At 43.6% G+C, this 22,069-nt stretch overlaps 1 protein-coding gene across 1 annotated transcript in view; it reads right to left on the reverse strand.

The window, feature by feature from the left end:
* Positions 1-96: 96 nt before the first annotated feature.
* The window catches only part of GRIN3A (glutamate ionotropic receptor NMDA type subunit 3A), a 255,993-nt gene continuing 234,020 nt past the window's right edge, over positions 97-22,069 (reverse strand). The window contains exon 8 of the mRNA XM_044279586.1: positions 97-1,004. Within this exon, the coding sequence (XP_044135521.1) occupies positions 671-1,004 (334 nt within the window). The 3' untranslated portion in view covers positions 97-670. The remainder of the gene's footprint in view (positions 1,005-22,069) is intronic.

Below are 22,069 nucleotides of genomic sequence, written 5' to 3' on the forward strand. Positions count from 1 at the left end.
TTTTCGACTTTCTTAACTTTACTCATATACTGCAGTGCAGTCATCAATCACCAAGCTTCTAGCTAGGAATTCTTCAAAAATACCCACAAAGTCCAATAAACGTAAAATCTTTTTTATTGTCTTTCACTGACCTCTTCAAAAAGGTATTCAGTTTTCAGATTCATCAAACATGATGCTTTAGTTCCTTCCGAAGTCCATTATAGTGTGGATGAGCAATTAATTTTTCACCCTCATTCTCCACTAGTCTCAAACTGCTGAATTTTCAATTTCACAGATACACATTAAATGCAAATTTCCTTCATAAAAGTTAAAAATACTAGCAAAAGGACATAGTGGAGATAATTCAAAGCCATTTTAGTTTTATTAATACACACCGAGGGGCTCAGAAGTGAAAACCTTCCTTTAATACCATGGAGGGGATATGAGGTTGAGTGTGTTTCTGAGTTTTTAAAAGACTCCAAGGTCACGTTTTTATATCGAGAACAGTTCACACAGACTAGAGAAATACAGGTTAAATCTTACAAAAAAAGACAAATGAAACTCATCAGAAGTAAAGAAATATTCATATCATGTACAGTAGATATCCACGTGTCCAGTGACTACACAGATTTAGGTCACAGCCAAGACTTCTTATTCATCCAGGTCCTATATTGAGATGTGGAAGCTGCTTTTAAGATTCAGCAGTCCTGTTTTTCCTCTGGAATTCTTCCAGTTCATTTTTTCTGTTCATGGCTATTTGCAATTCTTGCTTAATAACCTGGATCTGTTTTTCCAGTTCTGTCAGTTCCTGCACCACTGAGTCTCTAGAAATGTTTAGGGATTCAGTCTTACCATTTGTGGTAAGCAATTTTGGAGTTTCTCTCCTCAACTGTGGCAATGGCAAATCCTGCTGATGCCTAAAACTTAATTCATTGTGTGCTTCTTTTGGAATAAACTTTCTCCTGTTACAGCTGCTTTGGTTGGCAGTATTCCATACACGTGGCTGACTGTTTCCTGCATTGCACCTGCAAGTAATAACAAAAAACGTTAATAAATAGCATGGAGTATACAAACACCGCTTGCAGAACTCATATTTGTCCTTGCTTCCTTAAGCATGAAGAGTAGCAAGTGTAGTAAGGCTCATTTAACTGATATTGATAGATCCTGACACATCCCATTAACCTGATACACATCAAGGTATCAGTAATTTTTTTTACGTTAAAGGTGTTGTGCAGTGCTACAATATTGATGACCTATCCCCAGGATTGGTCATCACTAGAGATGAGCGATGTTTTCAAAAATTCGGCTACTTCGGCGAATTTCACCCAAAAATTAAATTTGCTATGAATTACTTTACAATGAATCGCATTCCATTGTATGATGGGCGCACAATGATGGGGAGCAGCAATAACACAGCCCCCATCATTTAATCCCTCAGATGCAACATTTAACACTGATCTTGGTATCTTAGCCACATTCTGCCTATCAGGGGGTTAATCATGGGTTAAAACTAGTGTTCGGATGCTCTGGTGCTCAAGTAGAACACTTTAGGATGCTCGGGTGCTCTACAGAGCACAATTGAAGTCAATAGGAGAACCCGAGCATTAAACCAGGCACCCCCTGCTCTGAAGAGGGGAGGGTGTCTGGTTCACAGGAAAAGGTCAGAAATTGATGGAAACACCACTGAAATGGTTCGGGAACAGCAAGAGGAGGATGTTTGGATGCATCTTGGACTCCCAGGTCGCTGCTGGGAATGATGTTGTCCGAGTAGTATGCCACTTTTACAGACTGACAATAATACGCACAAAACCGAAGATAAAATCGATTTTAGAGGAAACATTGTTAGGAAGCATTCTTTGCTGTATATTTACTTGTCTATAAAGTGCAATTGCTGCCAAAAATTGCAAGGAAGAGGCACTCCGATACAACTTGTATATCACATGAAGGAGGGCCTCATTCACATTGTGGTACAATTATTAAGGTATTGGGACGCCTATACTCATAAAGCCTATGCACTAAGTGAAAGGGCTGCCAAAAATTACAAGGAACCGGCAGTATAATACACCCTTTATTACACATAAAGGAGGTCATCATACACACACTTGAAAAACTATGATTGATGGCCTACTGGTGACCCTCAAAAACATTAGGAGCAAGGGCCTGCTGATCTGACCATCTAAAACATTAGGGGTGAGGGCCTGCTGCTGATCTGACCATCTAAAACATTAGGCGTTAGGGTCTGCTGCTGAGCTGACTCTCTAAAACATTAGGGGTGAGTGTCTGCTACTGATCTGACCATCTAAAACATTAGGGGCGAGGGCTTGCTGCTGATCTGACCATCTAAAACATTATGGAAGAGGGCCTGCTGGTGACTCTCTAAAACATTAGGAGCGAGGGCAGCCTAATAAGCATGTTGATATGATGGAGGAGGACGAGAAAAGGAAGATTGAACCATATACCCTTTTTTCTGGTGGAAGGGGTGCATGGAAATACAGTGTATTCAATACAACATAAAAGCCACATTTAAAGTGCCTTTATGTTCAGCTGCTTTCCTCTGGTGGAGTAGAGAAGTCAGGGGCAAGCCAGGCCTTGTTCATTTTGATAAGAGTCAATTTGTCAGCATTTTCAGTTTAGAGGCGGATGCACCTATCAGTTATTATGCCCCCAGCAGCACTAAATACTTGTTCTGACAAAACGCTGGCGGCAGGGCAGGCCAGCACCTCCAAGGCATAGAGCACCAGTTTGTGTCATGTGTCTAGCTTGGACACCCAACAGTTGTTAGGCACACAGGGATCACTGAGGACGCTGACATGGTCTGCTACGTACTCCTTCACCATCTTCCAATACTTTTCCTCCTTGTGACACTAAGCCGCGCATCAGGTTGAGGGTGCTGGCGGGATGTCATTAAACTGTCCCAGACCTTGGAGAGTGTTGCCCTGCCTCTGTTGGAACTGCTGTGTGTTCCCCTATGTCTCCCCTCCTCGGTTGCCCAAGAAACTATGTACTCTGCCACCAGCGTTGTCAGCTGGAAATTTTTAGAGCAATTTTTCCACAAGGACCTTCTGGTATTGCACCATTTTGCTAGTTCTCCCCACCACCGGCGGCAGCTGTAGATGAATTTCGGAAATGGGCACACACGCGACTCACCTTCACCAGTAGCCCAGGCAAATTGGGGTGGGTTTTAAGAAACCCCTGAACTACTATGTTTAAGATGTGAGCTAGGCATGGGATGTGTGTGACCTTACCAAGCTCCAAAGCCACCACCAAGTTACGGCCATTATCAGACACAACCATGCCTGGTTGTAGGTTAAAGGGAGTCTGTCACCTCCATATGGCCATATAAAGTGCTTACATCGCTCTGTAGCATCCCTATACAGGATTGTAACAGTACCTTTGTCTTTAGACTTGCACCAGCAGGAAAAACGAAGTTTAATTCATATGCAAATGAGCACTCGCAAGTGCCCAGGGGCGGCGTTCAGTGTGTAAGTGCCCAGGCTGCTCTGCCTTCATTTCACTTTACTCCTCCCCAGTCTCTGCCTTTGCCCGCCCTCAAGTCCGGACCTATCAATGAGGCAAAATACTTGGAGGGCGGGCAAAGGCAGAGACTGGGGAGGAGTAAAGTGAAAAGAAGGCAGAGCAGCCTGGGCACCTACACACTGAACTCCTCCCTGGGAACTTGCGAGTGCTCATTTGCATATAAATTAAACTTCGTTTTTCCTGCTGGTGCAAGTCTAAAGACAAAGACAAAGGTACTGTTACAATCCTGTATAGGTGTGCTACAGAGACTGGTAAGCACTGTATATGGCCTTATGGAGGTGACAGACTCCCTTTAAATGGTGAGAGCCACAGCTCAGTCTGGTCCCTTAAACCCTGCCAAAGCTCTGTGGTGGTATGCTGTTTGTCACATAAGCAAATTAGTTTCAGAACGGCCTGTTGCCGCTTTCCCACTGCAGTGCTACACTGCTTTCAGCTACTAAATGATGGGTGACTGGTGCTGCAAGATGAGAATTCAGAGGTGGAAGTTGAGGAGGAGGTGGAGGAGGAGAAGGGGGGGTTGCAGCCACTAATCTAGGTGGTGGCGAAGTCCTGATAGAAGTAGAGCCCGCAATCCTTGGCGTCTCTAGGACCTGTGTAGCGTCCCTGGCCAAAAGCACTTGTCCATGTGTCAGTCGTGGACATTCCCAATGACTGCGTTCGTCAGGGCACAGGTGATGTTACGGGACACACACTGGTGTAAGGCGGGGACGACACACAGGGAAAAATAGTGGCGGCTGGGAACTGACTAACGAGGGATGGCAGCCGCCTTCAGGCTGCGGAAAGCCTCAGTGTCTAGAAGCCTAAATGGCAACATTTCCAGGGCCAGCAATTTGGAAAGGTGCGCATTTAGCGCTATGGCCTGTGGGTGGGTGGCTGGGTATTTGTGCTTTCGTTCGAAGGCCTGGGGTATGGACATCTGTATGCTGCGCTGGGACACAGAAGTGGATGTGCTAGCCGATGGTGCCTGCGAAGGTCCAGGGCGGGAGACTTCCAGGCCTGCATCTTGGACAATGGATTGGCCAGCAGGTAACACAGGGGAAGAGGAGGCAGTGGTGTGACACGCAGACACTGATTGTGGACCCAGGCGTTCGGCCCTCCTAATAGGTAGCAGCCAACAAACATATGGGGAGGAGACTCGAGCATCGCGCTCGAGCACACCGGGTGTTTGGCTGAACACTGCGATGTGCCGAGCATCGCAATGCTCAAGTCAAAATGGTGTTCGGCCGAGCATGCTCGACCAACACCAGTTAAAACAAATGTATACACTCACCTCATCCATTTGATCATGAAGAGGCCATCTTCAATGAAGAAAATGAGCCAATTGGGCACACACTGATGTAGTGACATCACCACGCCCACCCAGGGTCATACGTCAGCCCCTTTTCTTCAGTCAAGATGGGTGTGAATGCCTGTTCATGCTCAGATAGATGAGGTGAGTATGTGTTTATTTTTTTACTGACATTTAAAGAAAAATTGATTCGTTACCATGAAGCGCCAGGAAATTCGGATCAAATTCCACTTTGTTAACTTTGATTAGCTCATCACTATAAGATCAGCAGGGGTCCATCTCCCACTGTTTGAAGAGGAGTTGTATTTGTAATTTTACCGTACCACTGTTGCAAAGGAGACAAGGCGCAGATAAGGATGCTGAGACCCTTGCTGATCGGATACTGTGCTATCCTGCAGATAGATTATCAATATTGTAGCAATGCACAACCCCTTTAATGGTAGCCTGTCTCCCAATTTTCTACCATTATATACAGTAATACATGAGTAGTACTGTAGATATGTAGTGCAGATAAAAATTTTTTCCCTACTGCTCCTAGTTCCCCCACTGTCAACATTCAGACCTGCACTGAAATACATAGTCTGGACTGCAAGGCTGTCCTAACATAATGGAAAGGACATATTTTCACAGGCATGGCAGTCCTGACAATTAGGGATGAGCGAACCCGAACTGTATAGTTCGGGTTCGTACCGAATTTTGGGGTGTCCGTGACACGGACCCGAACCCGAACATTTTCGTCAAAGTCCGGGTTCGGGTTCGGTGTTCGTCGCTTTCTTGGCGCTTTTTGAAAGGCTGCAAAGCAGCCAATCAACAAGCGTCATACTACTTGCCCCAAGAGGCCGTCACAGCCATGCCTACTATTGGCATGGCTGTGATTGACCAGTGCAGCATGTGACCCAGCCTCTATTTAAGCTGAAGTCACGTAGCGCCGCACGTCACTCTGCTCTGATCAGTGTAGGGAGAGGTTGCAGCTGCGACTGTTAGGGCGAGATTAGGCAGTGATTAACTCCAAAAAAACACTTAATTCAGTGATCGATTTACAGCTGTGGATCATTGAACTGCTGCTATTCAATTGCTCACTGCCCAGAGCGTTTTTCAGTCACTTTTTTCTGGGGGGATCGGCGGCCATTTTGTGTCTTGTGGTGCGCCAGCACAAGCTGCCATCAAGTCCATTTAACCATCAATAGTGTGGTTATTTTTTTGCTATATCCTACATCAGGGGCAAGCTGCCACCAAGTCCATTTAACCATCAATAGTGTGGTTATTTTTTTGCTGTATCCTACATCAGGGGCAAGCTGCCACCAAGTCCATTTAACCATCAATAGTGTGGTTATTTTTTTTGCTATATCCTACATCAGGGGCAAGCTGCCACCAAGTCCATTTAACCATCAATAGTGTGGTTAATATTTTTGCTATATCCTACATCAGGGGCAAGCTGCCACCAAGTCCATTTAACCATCAATAGTGTGGTTATTTTTTTGCTATATCCTACATCAGGGGCTTGGCTGTGCTTGCTATTTTATTGAGGGGTGAAATACAATTGCCAAAATAGCAGTACCCTAAATCTGGTGTTTCAGCTGTGGCCAGCCAATTGTAATACTGTCTGCTGTCTGGCAAAGGATATATTTTTGTTCTGGGTTGAAATACAATTCCCAACTTAGCAATTCCCTAAATCAGTTGTTTATGCTGTATCAGGCCTACTTTAAATCTATCCATAAAAGGGTATATTAGATTGAAGGTGCAGATAGGGTCATTCTCAATAACTTCACACACAAGCTACCGTGCATTTCCAAGTCTAATTCTGTCCGTAAACGTATACCTATCACCCAGCGCCTAAATAATAGGCCTCAAATTTATATTCAGCTAAAACTGTGTTTATTGCTGAGGCTGGTCAATTCATTTAGTGTCCGCCAAAGCACAGTTTTTGTTCTGGGTTGAAATACAATTCCCAACTTAGCAATTCCCTAAATCAGTGGTTTCTGCTGTATCAGGCCTACTTTAAATATATCCATAAAAGGGTATATTAGATTAAAGGTGCAGATAGGGTCATTCTCAATAACTTCACACACACGCTACTGTGCATTTCCAAGTCTAATTCTGTCTGTAAACGTATACCTGTCACCCAGCGCCTAAATACTAGGCATCACATTTATATTCAGCTAAATCTGTGGTTATTTCTGTAGCTGGTCAAGTTATTTATTGTCCGTCAAAGCACAGTTTTTGTTCTGGGTTGAAATACAATTCCCAACTTAGCAATTCCCTAAATCAGTTGTTTCTGCTGTATCAGGCCTACTTTAAATCTATCCATAAAAGGGTATATTAGATTGAAGGTGCAGATAGGGTCATTCTCAATAACTTCACACACACGCTACCGTGCATTTCCGAGTCTAATTCTGTCCGTAAACGTATACCTGTCACCCAGCGCCTAAATAATAGGCCTCAAATTTATAGTCAGCTAAATCTGTTGTAACTGCTGTGCCTGTATTAGTGTAATACGGTACCTAAATAGATAGCCAGATAGTGTTAGGTGTCTGTAAAAAAAGGCCTGAATTTGAATTCAATACATTGGGCCAAATAATATTTTTCTTATTGTGGTGAACGGTAACAATGAGGAAAACATCTAGTAAGGGACGCGGACGCGGACATGGTCGTGGTGGTGTTAGTGGACCCTCTGGTACTGGGAGAGGACGTGGCCATTCTGCCACAGCCACACGTCCTAGTGTACCAACTACCTCAGGTCCCAGTAGCCGCCAGAATTTACAGCGATATTTGGTGGGGCCCAATGCCGTTCTAAGGATGGTAAGGCTTGAGCAGGTAGAGGCATTAGTCAATTGGGTGGCCGACAGTGGATCCAGCACGTTCACATTATTTCCCACCCAGTCTTCTGCAGAAAGCGCACAGATGGCGCCTGAAAACCAAGCCCATCAGTCTGTCACATCCCCCCATGCATATCAGGGAAACTGTCTGAGCCTCAAGTTATGCAGCAGTCTCTTATGCTGTTTGAAGTCTCTGCTGGCAGGGTTTCCCAAGGGCATTCAACTAGACCTTCCCCAGCGGTGGAAGACATAGAATGCACTGACGCACAACCACTTATGTTTCCTGATGATGAGGACATGGGAATACCACCTCAGCACGTCTCTGATGATGACGAAACACAGGTGCCAACTGCTGCGTCTTTCTGCAGTGTGTAGACTGAACAGGAGGTCAGAGATGAAGACGATGCAGGGGACGATGAGGTCCTAGACCCCACATGGAATGAAGGTCGTGCCACTGACTTTCACAGTTCGGAGGAAGAGGCAGTGGTGAGACCGAGCCAACAGCGTAGCAAAAGAGGGAGCAGTGGGCAAAAGCAGAACACCCGCCGCCAAGAGACTCCGCCTGCTACTGACCGACGCCATCTGGGACCGAGCACCCCAAAGGCAGCTTCAAGGAGTTCCCTGGCATGGCACTTCTTCAAACAATGTGCTGACGACAAGACCCGAGTGGTTTGCACGCTGTGCCATCAGAGCCTGAAGCGAGGCATTAACGTTCTGAACCTTAGCACAACCTGCATGACCAGGCACCTGCATGCAAAGCATGAACTGCAGTGGAGTAAACACCTTAAAACAAGGAACTCACTCAGGCTCCCCCTGCTACCTTTTCTGCTGCTACCGCCTCGGCCTCTTCTGCTGCTGCCGCCTCGGCCTCTTCCTCCGCCTCTGGAGGAACTTTGGCACCTGCCGCCCAGCAAACAGGGGATGTACCACCAACACCACCACCTCCGTCACCAAGCATATCAACCATGTCACACGGCAGCGTTCAGCTCTCCATCTCACAAACATTTGAGAGAAAGCGTAAATTCCCACCTAGCCACCCTCGATCCCTGGCCCTGAATGCCACTATTTCTAAACTACTGGCCTATGAAATGCTGTCATTCAGGCTGGTGGACACAGACAGCTTCAAACAGCTCATGTTGCTTGCTGTCCCACAGTATGTTGTTCCCAGCCGCCACTACTTCTCCAAGAGAGCCATGCCTTCCCTGCACAACCAAGTATCCGATAAAATCAAGTGTGCACTGCGCAACGCCATCTGTGGCAAGGTCCACCTAACCACAGATACGTGGACCAGTAAGCACGGCCAGGGACGCTATATCTCCCTAACTGCACACTGGGTAAATGTAGTGGCGGCTAGGCCCCAGGCGAGAGCTGTTTGGCGCACGTCCTTCCGCCGCCAAGGATCGCAGGGCAACATTCTTTGCCTCCTGTTGCCTCCTCCTCCTTCTCGGCTTACTCCTCCTCTTCTTCCACCTGCTCATCCAGTCAGCCACACACCTTCACCACCAACTTCAGCACAGCCCGGGGTAAACGTCAGCAGGCCATTCTGAAACTCATATGTTTGGGGGACAGGCCCCACACCGCACAGGAGTTGTGGTGGGGTATAGAACAACAGACCGACGAGTGGTTGCTGCCGGTGAGCCTCAAGCCCGGCCTGGTGGTGTGCGATAATGGGCGAAATCTCGTTGCAGCTCTGGGACTAGCCGGTTTCACGCACATCCCTTGCCTGGCGCATGTGCTGAATTTGGTGGTGCAGAAGTTCATTCACAACTACCCCGACATGTCAGAGCTGCTGCATAAAGTGCGGGCCGTCTGTTCGCGCTTTCGCGTTCACATCCTGCAGCTGCTCGCCTGTCTGGGCTACAGCGTAACTTCGGCCTTCCCGCTCACCGCCTCATATGCAACGTGCCCACCAGGTGGAACTCCACCTTGCACATGCTGGACAGACTGTGCGAGCAGCAGCAGGCCATAGTGGAGTTTCAGCTGCAGCACGCACGGGTCAGTCGCACTGCGGAACAGCACCACTTCACCACCAATGACTGGGCCTCCATGCGAGACCTGTGTGCCCTGTTGCGCTGTTTCGAGTACTCCACCAACATGGCCAGTGGTGATGACGCCATTATCAGCGTTACAATACCACTTATATGTCTCCTTGAGAAAACACTTAGGGCGATGATGGAAGAGGAGGTGGCCCAGGAGGAGGAGGAGGAGGAGGAAGAGGGGTCATTTTTAGCACTTTCAGGCCAGTCTCTTCGAAGTGACTCAGAGGGAGGTTTTTTGCAACAGCAGAGGCCAGGTACAAATGTGGCCAGCCAGGGCCCACTACTGGAGGACGAGGATGGGTAGGAGGTGGAGGAGGATGAGGATGAAGCATGTTCACAGCGGGGTGGCACCCAACGCAGCTCGGGCCCATCACTGGTGCGTGGCTGGGGGGAAACGCAGGACGATGACGATACGCCTCCCACAGAGGACAGCTTGTCCTTACCTCTGGGCAGCCTGGCACACATGAGCGACTACATGCTGCAGTGCCTGGGCAACTACAGCAGAGTTGCCCACATTTTAACGTGTGCGGACTACTGGGTTGCCACCCTGCTGGATCCCCGGTACAAAGACAATGTGCCCACCTTACTTCTTGCTCTGGAGCGTGATAAGAAGATGCGCGAGTACAAGCGCACGTTGGTAGACGCGCTACTGAGAGCATTCCCAAATGTCACAGGGGAACAAGTGGAAGCCCAAGGCGAAGGCAGAGGAGGAGCAGGAGGTCGCCAACGCAGCTGTGTCACGGCCAGCTCCTCTGAGGGCAGGGTTAGCATGGCAGAGATGTGGAAAAGTTTTGTCAACACGCCACAACTAACTGCACCACCACCTGATATGCAACGTGTTAGCAGGAGGCAACATTTCACTAACATGGTGGAACAGTACGTGTGCACACCCCTCCACGTACTGACTGATGGTTCGGCCCCATTCAACTTCTGGGTCTCTAAATTGTCCACGTGGCCAGAGCTAGCCTTTTATGCCTTGGAGGTGCTGGCCTGCCCGGCGGCCAGCGTTTTGTCTGAACGTGTATTCAGCACGGCAGGGGGCGTCATTACAGACAAACGCCGCCGCCTGTCTACAGCCAATGTGGACAAGCTGACGTTCATAAAAATGAACCAGGCATGGATCCCACAGGACCTGTCCATCCCTTGTGCAGATTAGACATTAACTACCCCCCCTTAACCATATATTATTGTACTCCAGGGCACTTCCTCATTCAATCCTATTTTTATTTTCATTTTACCATTATATTGCTGGGCAACCCAAAGTTGAATGAACCTCTCCTCTGTCTGGGTGCCGGGGCCAAAATATCTGACAATGGACTATTCCAGTGTTGGGTGACGTGAAGCATGATTCTCTGCTATGACATGAAGACTGATTCTCTGCTGACATGAAGCCTGAATCTCTGTTATGGGACCTCTCTCCTCTGTCTGGGTGCCGGGGCCTAAATATATGACAATGGACTGTTCCAGTGTTGGGTGACGTGAAGCCTGATTCTCTGCTATGACATGAAGCCTGAATCTCTGCTATGGGACCTCTCTCCAATTGATATAGGTTTGTTTTTATTTATTTTATTTTTATTTTTATTCATTTCCCTGTCCACATTTGTTTGCAGGGGATTTAACTACATTTTGCTGCCTTTTGCAGCCCTCTAGCCCTTTCCTGGGCTGTTTTACAGCCTCTTTAGTGCCGAAAAGTTCGGGTCCCCATTGACTTCAATGGGGTTCGGGTTCGGGACGAAGTTCGGGTCGGGTTCGGATCCCGAACCCGAACATTTTCGGGAAGTTCGGCCGAACTTCTCGAACCCGAACATCCAGGTGTTCACTCAACTCTACTGACAATGTATTTCAATGCAGCTCTAAGGGCTGACAGCGGGGGAACGAAATGTTGTAAGAAAAAAAAACTAGTGATCTGGTTTTCTTATCTGCAATACTACTCATGTATTACTGTAGATAATGGTCAAAAATTGGGGTGACAGATTCCCTTTAAACTTTTTATTAAATTTTAAAAGTTTTACAGAGGGTGGAACAAGCCCAAATAAATCATTATGCAATAAATCAGCATCGCTACAAAAGAGAAAAAAGCATAAAATAAGATATTAAAAAATTGTTTCAAAAATTGAACAAAAATCAAAGTAGATGTCATTAGAAACACCTACAGTAAATTACAGTATTACTTCTAAAGGAAATTTGAAGAGTGATAACAATTATTTATAATATTTGCACCAATTTTTTGAACTTTATCATGTAGTTCTGGAGAAGAGGAGAAAATTGTTTTGTAACTTATCATTATTAACTTTTCTTTACATATCTAAGAAGGAAGAGTGATTTTTCAAGAAAATGCAACTGACATTCTGAAATAAGAATATGACAACCCTTAGAGACAAAGTGAAGTTATCAGGGCAGGATGGGGTTTTAGTATTTTGGATGGCAAGAAGAATAGTGCAGCGTACACAACTCCTACTGTTAAAAATAACATAAGGTCTATTGGAAACCCTGAGGGAATTTCTTAATAAAATAAAATACATTCTATCCCTTTATGAGTGGCAAAACTCTATTTTGAGTTTATTCTAGATGAGGTGTGGCATGTACTTTCACAATACAGCCTGTATCTGCTGGCAGGTACTGTAGTGAAAGTAACAGAGAATTTGATTAGATTTTTCTCTGGCTCCACAGCAGCATGTCGCCCGCATTATAATTGTAGGTTTATGTCAACTACTCCACAACCATAATGTTTCAGTGTAAAAGAAAATGTAGCAACCCATATTGTATCTAATGTAAAATTTCCAACATGCTGCTGAACTTTTTGCTATTGTTTCACAGTTCAACGAGAAATTATTCACATAGGAAGTTGTGGCTTGGTCATGATTTTGCCATAACATTATAGTCATTCATGCTTATACTGTAGTAGAGTGGTATTAATATCAGATACATTATATATATATATATATATATATTCAAGAAAAAATCAACACAGCACTCTTCTTGTAAAAAAACGCAGTGTCTTTATTCACACATGTGACACAAAAATAGGCAACGTTTCAATCCCCTTCCGGGATCCTTCTCAAGCCAAGTGGCTTGGATTGAAACATTGCCTATTTTTGTGTCACATGTGTGAATTTAGACACTGCGTTTTTTTACAAGAAGAGTGCTGCGTTGATTTTTCCTTGAATATACAAGCCTATGGTCAAAGGCGAGACGCTTGCACCTGATAACCTCTAAAGTGAGTGCTGCCGGATTTCATATAATATATATATATATAATATTAATACCTTCATTGAGAAGGCCGAAACGTTGCTGGGAATAAAGTTTGGGGTCGTTACCCTATCACTAAAAGCTGAAAGTGCTGCCTCTTCATTCGCTGAATATATATATATATATATATATATATATATATATATATTAGAAGCATTTGGCGCCTTAGAAACATTTTAGAAACAAGCTTTTGCTATCTACACAATTTTACTAATTGGGGGTATTATTGCTAATTTAGATTACGCTCATATTGTATATGCAGCTTACAACAACATCAAATGCAGATAGCCCTGGGGCAGATTTTTTTCAATTATATGCATGTCTATACACAATGCTGGAAACACTGAGGTTTCATATTTTTTTCTGCTCACTTAGTGGCTATTGGCCATTCTATATGCAGTCTGTAAATAAGGATACTAAGTGTATAGAGTAAATGGTCCGTCTAATTGAAAAGTAATCATGCGTTACATATGACTGCTCAGTTCTAAAGCGTTGTCACATTTGTAATTAACCTATATTTTGTTTTAAACATGACGACTGAAGCCAAATTAGAGAATGGAAGAGAAAGAAATGGTGATTGCTTCCAACAATATACTATTGTCTCATTCTATTAAGATGCCAAGGAGATTAATGCAGAGAGGAAAAGGACATTAAAAACAGCAAAAACGAACGCTCCTACATTATATAAAATGATCAAGATCCCAGAGTGCAACAAGCAAAAATGAAGCCCATTTATCACCCCCCACAAATATTAATGATGGTTTGAAGTCTTTACAGAAATGGAAATATAAAATGTCAGCTTTAAAAATTTAAAGTTTATGATATTTTAAAAGTGTCAGGTGACCTGCATGATAATATACATGACATGAACTGCATGACAAGTATACATAAGCAAATACTGTTCTGTCATATTTAATTAGTATGATATAAAAACACATTTATTACAATGGCTTTTGCAGTTTTTTCTTTTAATATTAACGTTGCAGATTTTTTTTTTAACTTTATAGCTTGTCTTTTACGATAAAGGAACAACTGAAAAAAAAAAGTTGTATTTTTCTTCCATAACTAAAAAAATACTTTTATAGGTCTCTGTTGAGAATTGATCCCCAGACCTTCTATATGGCAGGCAGCAGGCATACCACTACACTATAGAACTATACTGCTTAGGCTAATTTCACACTAGCGGCAGGACGGATCTGACAGGCTGTTCATTGACTATAATGGGGACGGGGGCGGAGCTCCGGCGCAGCGAGGCAGTGCACGGCGAGAGGCCGGACTAAAAAGTCGAACATGCAGTACTTTTAGTCCGGTGGCCTTTCGCCTTGCACTGCCGCGCTGCTTGGGAGCTCCGCCCCGTCCCCATTATAGTCAATGAAAACGGAGCGGTGGTCCGGCGGCACGGCGAAATAGCGGCAGGACAGATCTGACAGGGTGAAAGGGGCCAAAAGGCTCTGTTTGGCCATACCCTAAGGCCCCTTTCACAATGCGTGATGTGAACGCATAGCACCTGCACTGAATCCTGACCCATTCATTTCAATGGGGCTGTGTACATGAGGGTTTTTTTTCACGCATCACTTGTGCGTTGCATGAAAATCGCAGCATGTTCTATATACTGCGTTTTTCACGCAGCCCTGGCCCCATAGAAGTGAATGGGGCTGCGTGAAAACCGCATTGCATTCGCAAGCAAGTGCAATGCGTTTTTTCACTGATGGTTGCTAAGAGATGTTGTTTGTAAACCTTACGTTTTTTATCATGCGCGTGAAAAACGCATCAAAATGCATTGCACTTGCAGGGAAAAAACTAAAAAACTGAACAAAATCACAGACAAAACTGACAGAACTTGTTTGCAAAATAGTGTGAGTTTCACTAAACGCACCCTGAACGCATGCAGATCTGATCCGTCACGCTCGTGTGAAAGATACGGATTAGGTCCAGATGCGTTCAGGGTGCGTTCAGGAAAACTCGCACCATTTCGCAAGCAAGTTCAGTCAGTTTTGTCTGCGATTGAGTTCAGAGATTCCGTTTTTTTCACGCGGGTGAAATGCACATTGATGCGTTTTCACGCTCGTGATAAAAAACGGAAGGTTTACTTACAACATCTCCTAGCAACCATCACTTAAAAACACATTGCATCCGCACTTGCTTGCAGATGCAATGCTTTTTTCACACAGGCCCCATTTACTTCTATGGGGCCAGGGCTGCTTGAAAAACGCTGAATATAGAACATGCTGCGATTTTCACGCAATGCACAAGTGATGCGTGAAAAACAATGCTCATGTACACAGACCCATTGAAATGAATGGGTCAGGATTCAGTGGGAGCGCAATGCGTTCGCATCACGCATTGCGCCCACAAGGAAAAAGGGCCTTAGGCAGAGTAGCCTGGGTATACCTGATTTATAGCAATTTGTTACAAATAAATTCGTAATAAATCTAATTTTTTGTCTAACTTCGGCGACGTTGCTGAATCAAATTTTTCAAAACTTCATTCATCTTTAATACTGCTATTCGAATGTAATAAGAATAAAATTGTATAAGCCAAAAAGCTACTAAGCAATAATACTAGGTATTTATTATTATGTGAAGAAAATAGTAATACTATTTAGCAGCCTTTTAGACACATAAAATCCTATTCCGTATAACAGTAGTTCTATAGTGTAATCGTAAGCCTGCTCCCTGCACACCCAGTAGTAGAGTCATTGTAGCGCGGGTGCTTGCTGTCTTGTAAGCACTTGCCGTGTATGGAGCCGGCCCTTGCGCATAATGCCAGACATGTACAATATTATAAGTTAAGGGGGTTAAGCAATGGTTTTGTAAAGAGATGTGTACAATTAAGCTAGTTTCACACCAGCGGCAGCCTTCTCCGGCAGCCTTCATAGTTTTATTCCGCCCGCCTCTCACCATGTTTGCCGTGCTGCCGCCGGAACTCCAGCCCGCCTCAATAGTCCATTTTGCAGCCTATAGACCTCTATTATGACGGAATGAATAACGGAATGCCTCTAAAAGCATTCCGTTTTGCATTCCGTCATAGAATTGCGTTATGGTCCGTGGTAACGGAATCCATAACGCAATTCACATTTTATCACCTAACGAAGCGTGAACTAATTTCATAACATAACATTTGCTTATCTCTAGTCATAACCATGGAAACGAGCAGTATATAATGTGATGAAAAAATTAATCCAGTCAGCAAAGGAGGCAATATGGACAATAACAATACATTAGTAAGTGCCTTGTATTAACTTACTCTACATAATAAATGACATGTGCTGAAGTGAGACAACCCCTTTGACCTTTTTATTAATCCCTTAAATGCCCCTTAAAATGTGTATTGTAGAAAGCAAACAAAGTAAGAATAATTGTCCATAAATATTAGGACATCAACACAATTGTAACATTTTTGGCTCTATACACCACAATGGATTTGAAAAGAAACTAACAAGATGGGCTTTAACTGTAGACTGTTAGCTTTAATTTGAGGGTATTTACATCCAAATCAGGTGAACTGTGTAGGAATTACAACAGTTTGCATATGTGCCTCCCACTTGTTAAGGGCCCAAAAGTAATGGGACAATTGGCTTCTCAGCTGTTCCATGGCCAGGTGTGTGTTATTCCCTCATTATCCCAAATACAATGAGCAGATAAAAGGTACAAAGTTAATTTCAAGTGTGCTATTTGCATTTGGAATCTGTTGCTGTCAACTCTCAAGATGAGATCCAAAGAGCTGTCACTTTCAGTAAAGCAAGCCATCATTAGGCTGAAAAAACAAAACAAGCCCATCATAGAGATAGCAAAAACACTAGGCATGGCCAAAACAACTGTTTGGAACATTCTTAAAAAGAAGGAACGCACCGGTGAGCTCAGCAACACCAAAAGACCCGGAAGACCACGGAAAACAACTGTGGTGGATGACCGAATAATTCTTTCCCCGGTAAAGAAAACACCCTTCACAACAGTTGGCCACATCAAGAACACTCTCCAGGAGGTAGGTGTATGTGTGTCAAAGTCAACAATCAAAAGAAGACTTTACCAAAGTGAATACAGAGGGTTCACCACAAGATGTAAACTATTGGTGAGCCTCAAAAACAGGAAGGCCAGATTAGAATTTGCCAAACAACATCTAAAAAAGCCTTCACAGTTCTGGAACAACATCCTATGGACAGATGAGACCAAGATCAACTTGTACCAGAGTGATGGGAAGAGAAGAGAATGGAGAAGGAAAGGAACTGCTCATGATCCTAGGCATACCACCTCATCAGTAAAGCATGGTGGTGGTAGTGTCATGGCGTGGGCATGTATGGCTGCCAATGGAACTGGTTCTCTTGTATTTATTGATGATGTGACTGCAGAGAAAAGCAGCAGGATGAATTCTGAAGTGTTTCGGGCAATATTATCTGTTAATATTCAGCCAAATGCTTCAGAACTCATTGGATGGTGCTTCACAGTGCAGATGGACAATGACCCAAAGCATAAATGACCCAAAGCATACTGCAAAAGCAACCAAAGAGTTTTTAAGGGAAAGAAGTGGAATCTTAAGCAATGGCCAAGTCATTCACCTGACCTGAATCCGATTGAGCATGCATTTCACTTGCTGAAGACAAAACTGAAGGGAAAATGCCCCAAGAACAAGCAGGAACTGAAGACAGTTGTAGTAGATCCTGGCAGAGAATCACCAGGGATGAAACCCAGCGTCTGGTGATGTCTATGCATTCCAGACTTCAGGCTGTAATTGACTGCAAATGATTTGCAACTTAGTTTTAAAAATGTAAGTTTGATTTATGATTATTATTCTGTCCCATTACTTTTGGTCCCTCAACAAGTGGGAGGCACATATGCAAACTGTTCTAATTCCTACACCGTTAACCTGATTTAGATGTAAATACCCTCAAATTAAAGCTGATAGTCTGCAGTTAAAGCACATCTTGTTTGTTTCATTTCAAATCCATTGTGGTGGTGTGTCTAGAGCCAAAAAAAATTGAATTGTGTCAATGTCCCAATATTTATGGACCTGACTGTATAAGCCAAAACCATGAATGGACCCTACAAAGGCAAAGCAATGGATATATTTGTGTCTCTTCTGTGTTTTCGATCTGCTAATACTAAGCAAAAAAACTGATGAAATACTGACCATGTGGCCAAGCACTTTGGGGGAGATTTATCATAGACTGTGTGCGTAAACAGTAATAAACGGCAGCTCAGACCTGTCATAATTTTCTGTCTTCAGAAACTGACGTAAATGAAGATAAATGTGCCAGGCTCTTTTCAGAAAGTGGCCAGGGTGGCTTTGAAATGCCACTTGTGAGAAAAGGATTTGTGGTTTTTTTGTATGCTAGAAAAGTGAGATGGAGGGAATGGTAAATGATAAATAATTATAATTCAAACACTTTGTTTTCTCCACTCTGTTTTAATACTCACTAATAAGAGACCTGGACGTTCTGGCACTATTGCTTCTCAATAAAATCTACATAGAGATCTTCACTTTAATTAAAAATACAGCAATGTTTAATGCAGTATCACACACAATTACAATAGTCTATGTGCTAGAGTGGTTGAAAAGCATAGGCATCAATTAACTAGTCTAAATGTTTGTCAAAACTCCATTTAAATTTTGACTAATGCTGTATTTTCTCCTCAGACGTCAATTAATTTAAGTATCTTGCTTATTCCTTGGAGCATAAGAAGCACAGGTAGAACTGTTCATCATGTCTCATAATAACATGATATATTGAACTAACCGAGTGCATACCAATAAATCATCTGCTCTCCGTGCTCTGTACAGCTCTGTTGCTTGCATTAAATTACAATGGCACCATACGCATCACAAACGTGTCCATGATGTTATTCAAGAAGAATAAAGGGGGAGACTGGATGAGCCTGACTGGGAGCATGTCAAAGAAACATTCAGATTGATAATCACACCATTTTCCTTGGAACATATGAAATGATGGTTTCCTGATTTTGATTCGATGACAATGCTGTATAAGTAAGTATATACTGTATTAGATAGACAAAGTGTTCCTGTATTTTAGCAAAACTTTTGATGTCACAGTGACATATCAAAGGTTTTGATTGGTGGGGGCCTGAGTGCTGAGGAACTTCACTGATCATTAGAACAATGAGAAAGAAGCCCTCACACGGGGCTTGTTGCATGCCATCAGGATTGCCAAACGTCCAGACAATTCTGAACAGTCTGTAAAAATAGGTGAAGTTTTCCCTGTGTCTGTGAAAAAAAATAGATGTGTCCGTAATTTTCTTTCAAAGTTAGTGACTAGATCATTTTGGTGGTAATTATCATCATTTTACAGTTCTTATCTGTATATTGAGATATGGACATGTACTACTTATAATCTTTATCATTCATTATGGTTTTCGAATATGCCCGCAAAAAATGTTGGCTGTCTGTGATTTTTGGATAAGTTGTCTAGAAAAAAGAAAAAAAATCTGGTTGGCAACTCATGCCATAAATGTCGGAATAGTTGTCGGTTCCACCTCTGGGACCTGCTTCTATCTCCAGAAAGAGGACCTGAAGTGAAGGAGAGCATGCCACTCATGCACAGCATCCTCTCCATTCATGCATGCACAGCATCCTCTCCTATAGCAGTGAATGGAGAACAAGTCATGCAAGTACGATTAGGTCTCAAAATAGCCAAGCCAATGCTTTGCTATTTTCAGAACATAGAGGTGAGTGGAGGATGGCCACATAGTATGTGCTGCTGCACTACCTTTAGTTCGGTGACCCAGTTCTGGAGATGCTGTATGAGTGGGTTCTGGAGGTGGGAACCATATCTATCTGCCATTTGTGGCATATCCCTGCTCTAAGCAATACATTTTGAGATAGGACAACTCTATTTAAGAACAAATAACATATCTGCCAATGACTGAGCCCAATTTGTAGGCTCTGAGTAAGCCCCAATATTCCTATTGATTATTGCCTCTCTAAGTGGTCCAATGCATTTCTCTTCTTCTTATATTAAGTGTTTCAACTTAAAATGCAAAACTGGCTGTATTAAAGTCAGGGCAGCAATCAAAGTAGCAATAGCAACAAGAGATAGAATACAGTTTTGACAACAGTGAATGCAGCCATTTTAGATATCACACCAATATGGCTGCACTTCCTGTTGTCATTTTTTCAAAGCAACCGCTTCAACAAAACAAATGCTAATATCTTTATAAGTAAAAAAGAAACAATTTGAAAAATCTGGCTGCTGCTCTAACTTTTGAGTTACTAATTGTCACGGATCAGTGGGTGTGAACCCACTGTGCCACTGACTGGCTATACTCTGGAGGGGTGTGTCTAAGCAACTACCTTGTTTTCACTAGAGCCTCTGATGGTGAGGATAGACTTGAGCCATTAGGGTAGTTGCCAGGGGCTACTCCATAGCAATCCCCGAGTCAGTGGCAGCTGGTCCAGGAGATACCTGGGTAGGTACCAGAAGTAAACATGTAGTCAGGCAGGCGGGGTTGTTGCCAGGAGCAACAGTGCAGAACCAAAGCATGAGGCAGAGGCGTAGTCAGACAGGCAAAAGGTCAGGGCAGGTGGCACAGGTACAGGTCAGGCAATCCGGGTCAGCAACAGGAGAGGCAAGGCAAGCAAGCAGGGATCAGATGATAAGCAGAGTCCAGAAACGAAGTATAAATCAGGAGCAAACTAGAGTATAAGAAACCAGCAAACTCAAGGACCTTGACACTGAGGCATCTGGAAAGAGGGCTGAGCCACTTAAATACCTGCAGGAGAGCCAGGGTTGGTCAGCGAGGTCATCTGACCTAACCCACACAGCCCAGGGAGTGATACGCTGTGTCCAGGGCTTAGTGGAAGCTGTGGAACGGAATTCTCAAAAGCAATACCACCTACAGACACAGAGCCCAGAACCGGAGCTGTGAAATGGAAAGCAGCGACCACAGGTAACCGCTGAGCACGGCGCCCGGGGCTGTGGCGACAAGAGGGGGAACAGCGGTGTACAGCAGCCGCTGATACACTAATATATGGGCACTTTTATGTTTTGGGCTGAAATACTCTTTAACTGATCGTATAACCATAAATGGCAGCTATAAAATGTAACATATGATATAGCGTGGGATGATAATGTACTCATTGTAGAACTATGAAAGTTTTATGATTTATAAAAGTTTCACACAGCAGCCAATGAGAGCAGCCTCCATCACCATGGTGGTCCCCACTGCTCTCTGTTTACTTGTTCTGCAGTGATGATGTCACACACATCCACATAAACGCTGCTGTCTATCACTGGCCTCAGCGGTTATGAGCATGTACAGTATGTGATTTATGCAGGGAAGTAAATAAACATCACAAGGATTAATGGAGCAGCAGAGCTGAAGTGGAGGGGTTTTGAACAGCTAAGTACTTTTTTAAATAACTTTTTGCCCATGTTTCAAAAACATTTGGACAACAACCCCATTTAAGCTATTTATTTTTAGAGAAAATTTGTATTATATTAGTGAGGTCCACTCAGTTGATATGAAGGCTAATATATGTTTATGACTTTGTCACTTTCTTATTTCAAAATCTCATAACCTGCTGGTTCTTATTGAAACTTGGATTCACGAATCTGACACTGGATATCTTGCTGCTCTATCTTTTGGTTGTCTATACTTTTTCATAAATTTAGACTTGAGAATAAGAACAATAGAGGAGTAGGCATACTTCTTTCCCCTAATGCATCTTCCTGGTCATTCCCCTAGTACAGTCACTCATATTCCACGACTTCAGACTACTCATCACTATGCTTCAATCCATTGGCCTTAAGTAGTGTTGAGCGAATCAAAATTAAATGAATTGACTTTAATATGAATTTCAGGAAAATATTTAATTGCCACAAATCCGAATTTCCTCTCGCTTCAATGTAAAAAATCTATTTTTTTTACTAAAATGGCCGCTACACATGTTACAAAGTGAAAGTAACAAGCCTGGGAATGGGATATGACCAAAAATACCATGAAGCCAGACAATCAGCAGATCCGTTGTCACAGTCCTATAAAAAGGCTACTCCCGCCCAGTCTCCGCCATTTTAAAGTGAACTGAATGGGGACAGATGTGCCAAGTTCTAGGGGCAGTGTAACAAAGCTTTAATTGTAGAATCTTGGATAGGGGCAGTACAGGGACAGTGTAGGGAGATTGTAGGGAGAGTTTTTAGACACTGTAGG

This window comes from Bufo gargarizans, chromosome 1, assembly GCF_014858855.1.
Source record: "Bufo gargarizans isolate SCDJY-AF-19 chromosome 1, ASM1485885v1, whole genome shotgun sequence".
In the NCBI taxonomy this organism is placed as follows: domain Eukaryota; kingdom Metazoa; phylum Chordata; class Amphibia; order Anura; family Bufonidae; genus Bufo; species Bufo gargarizans.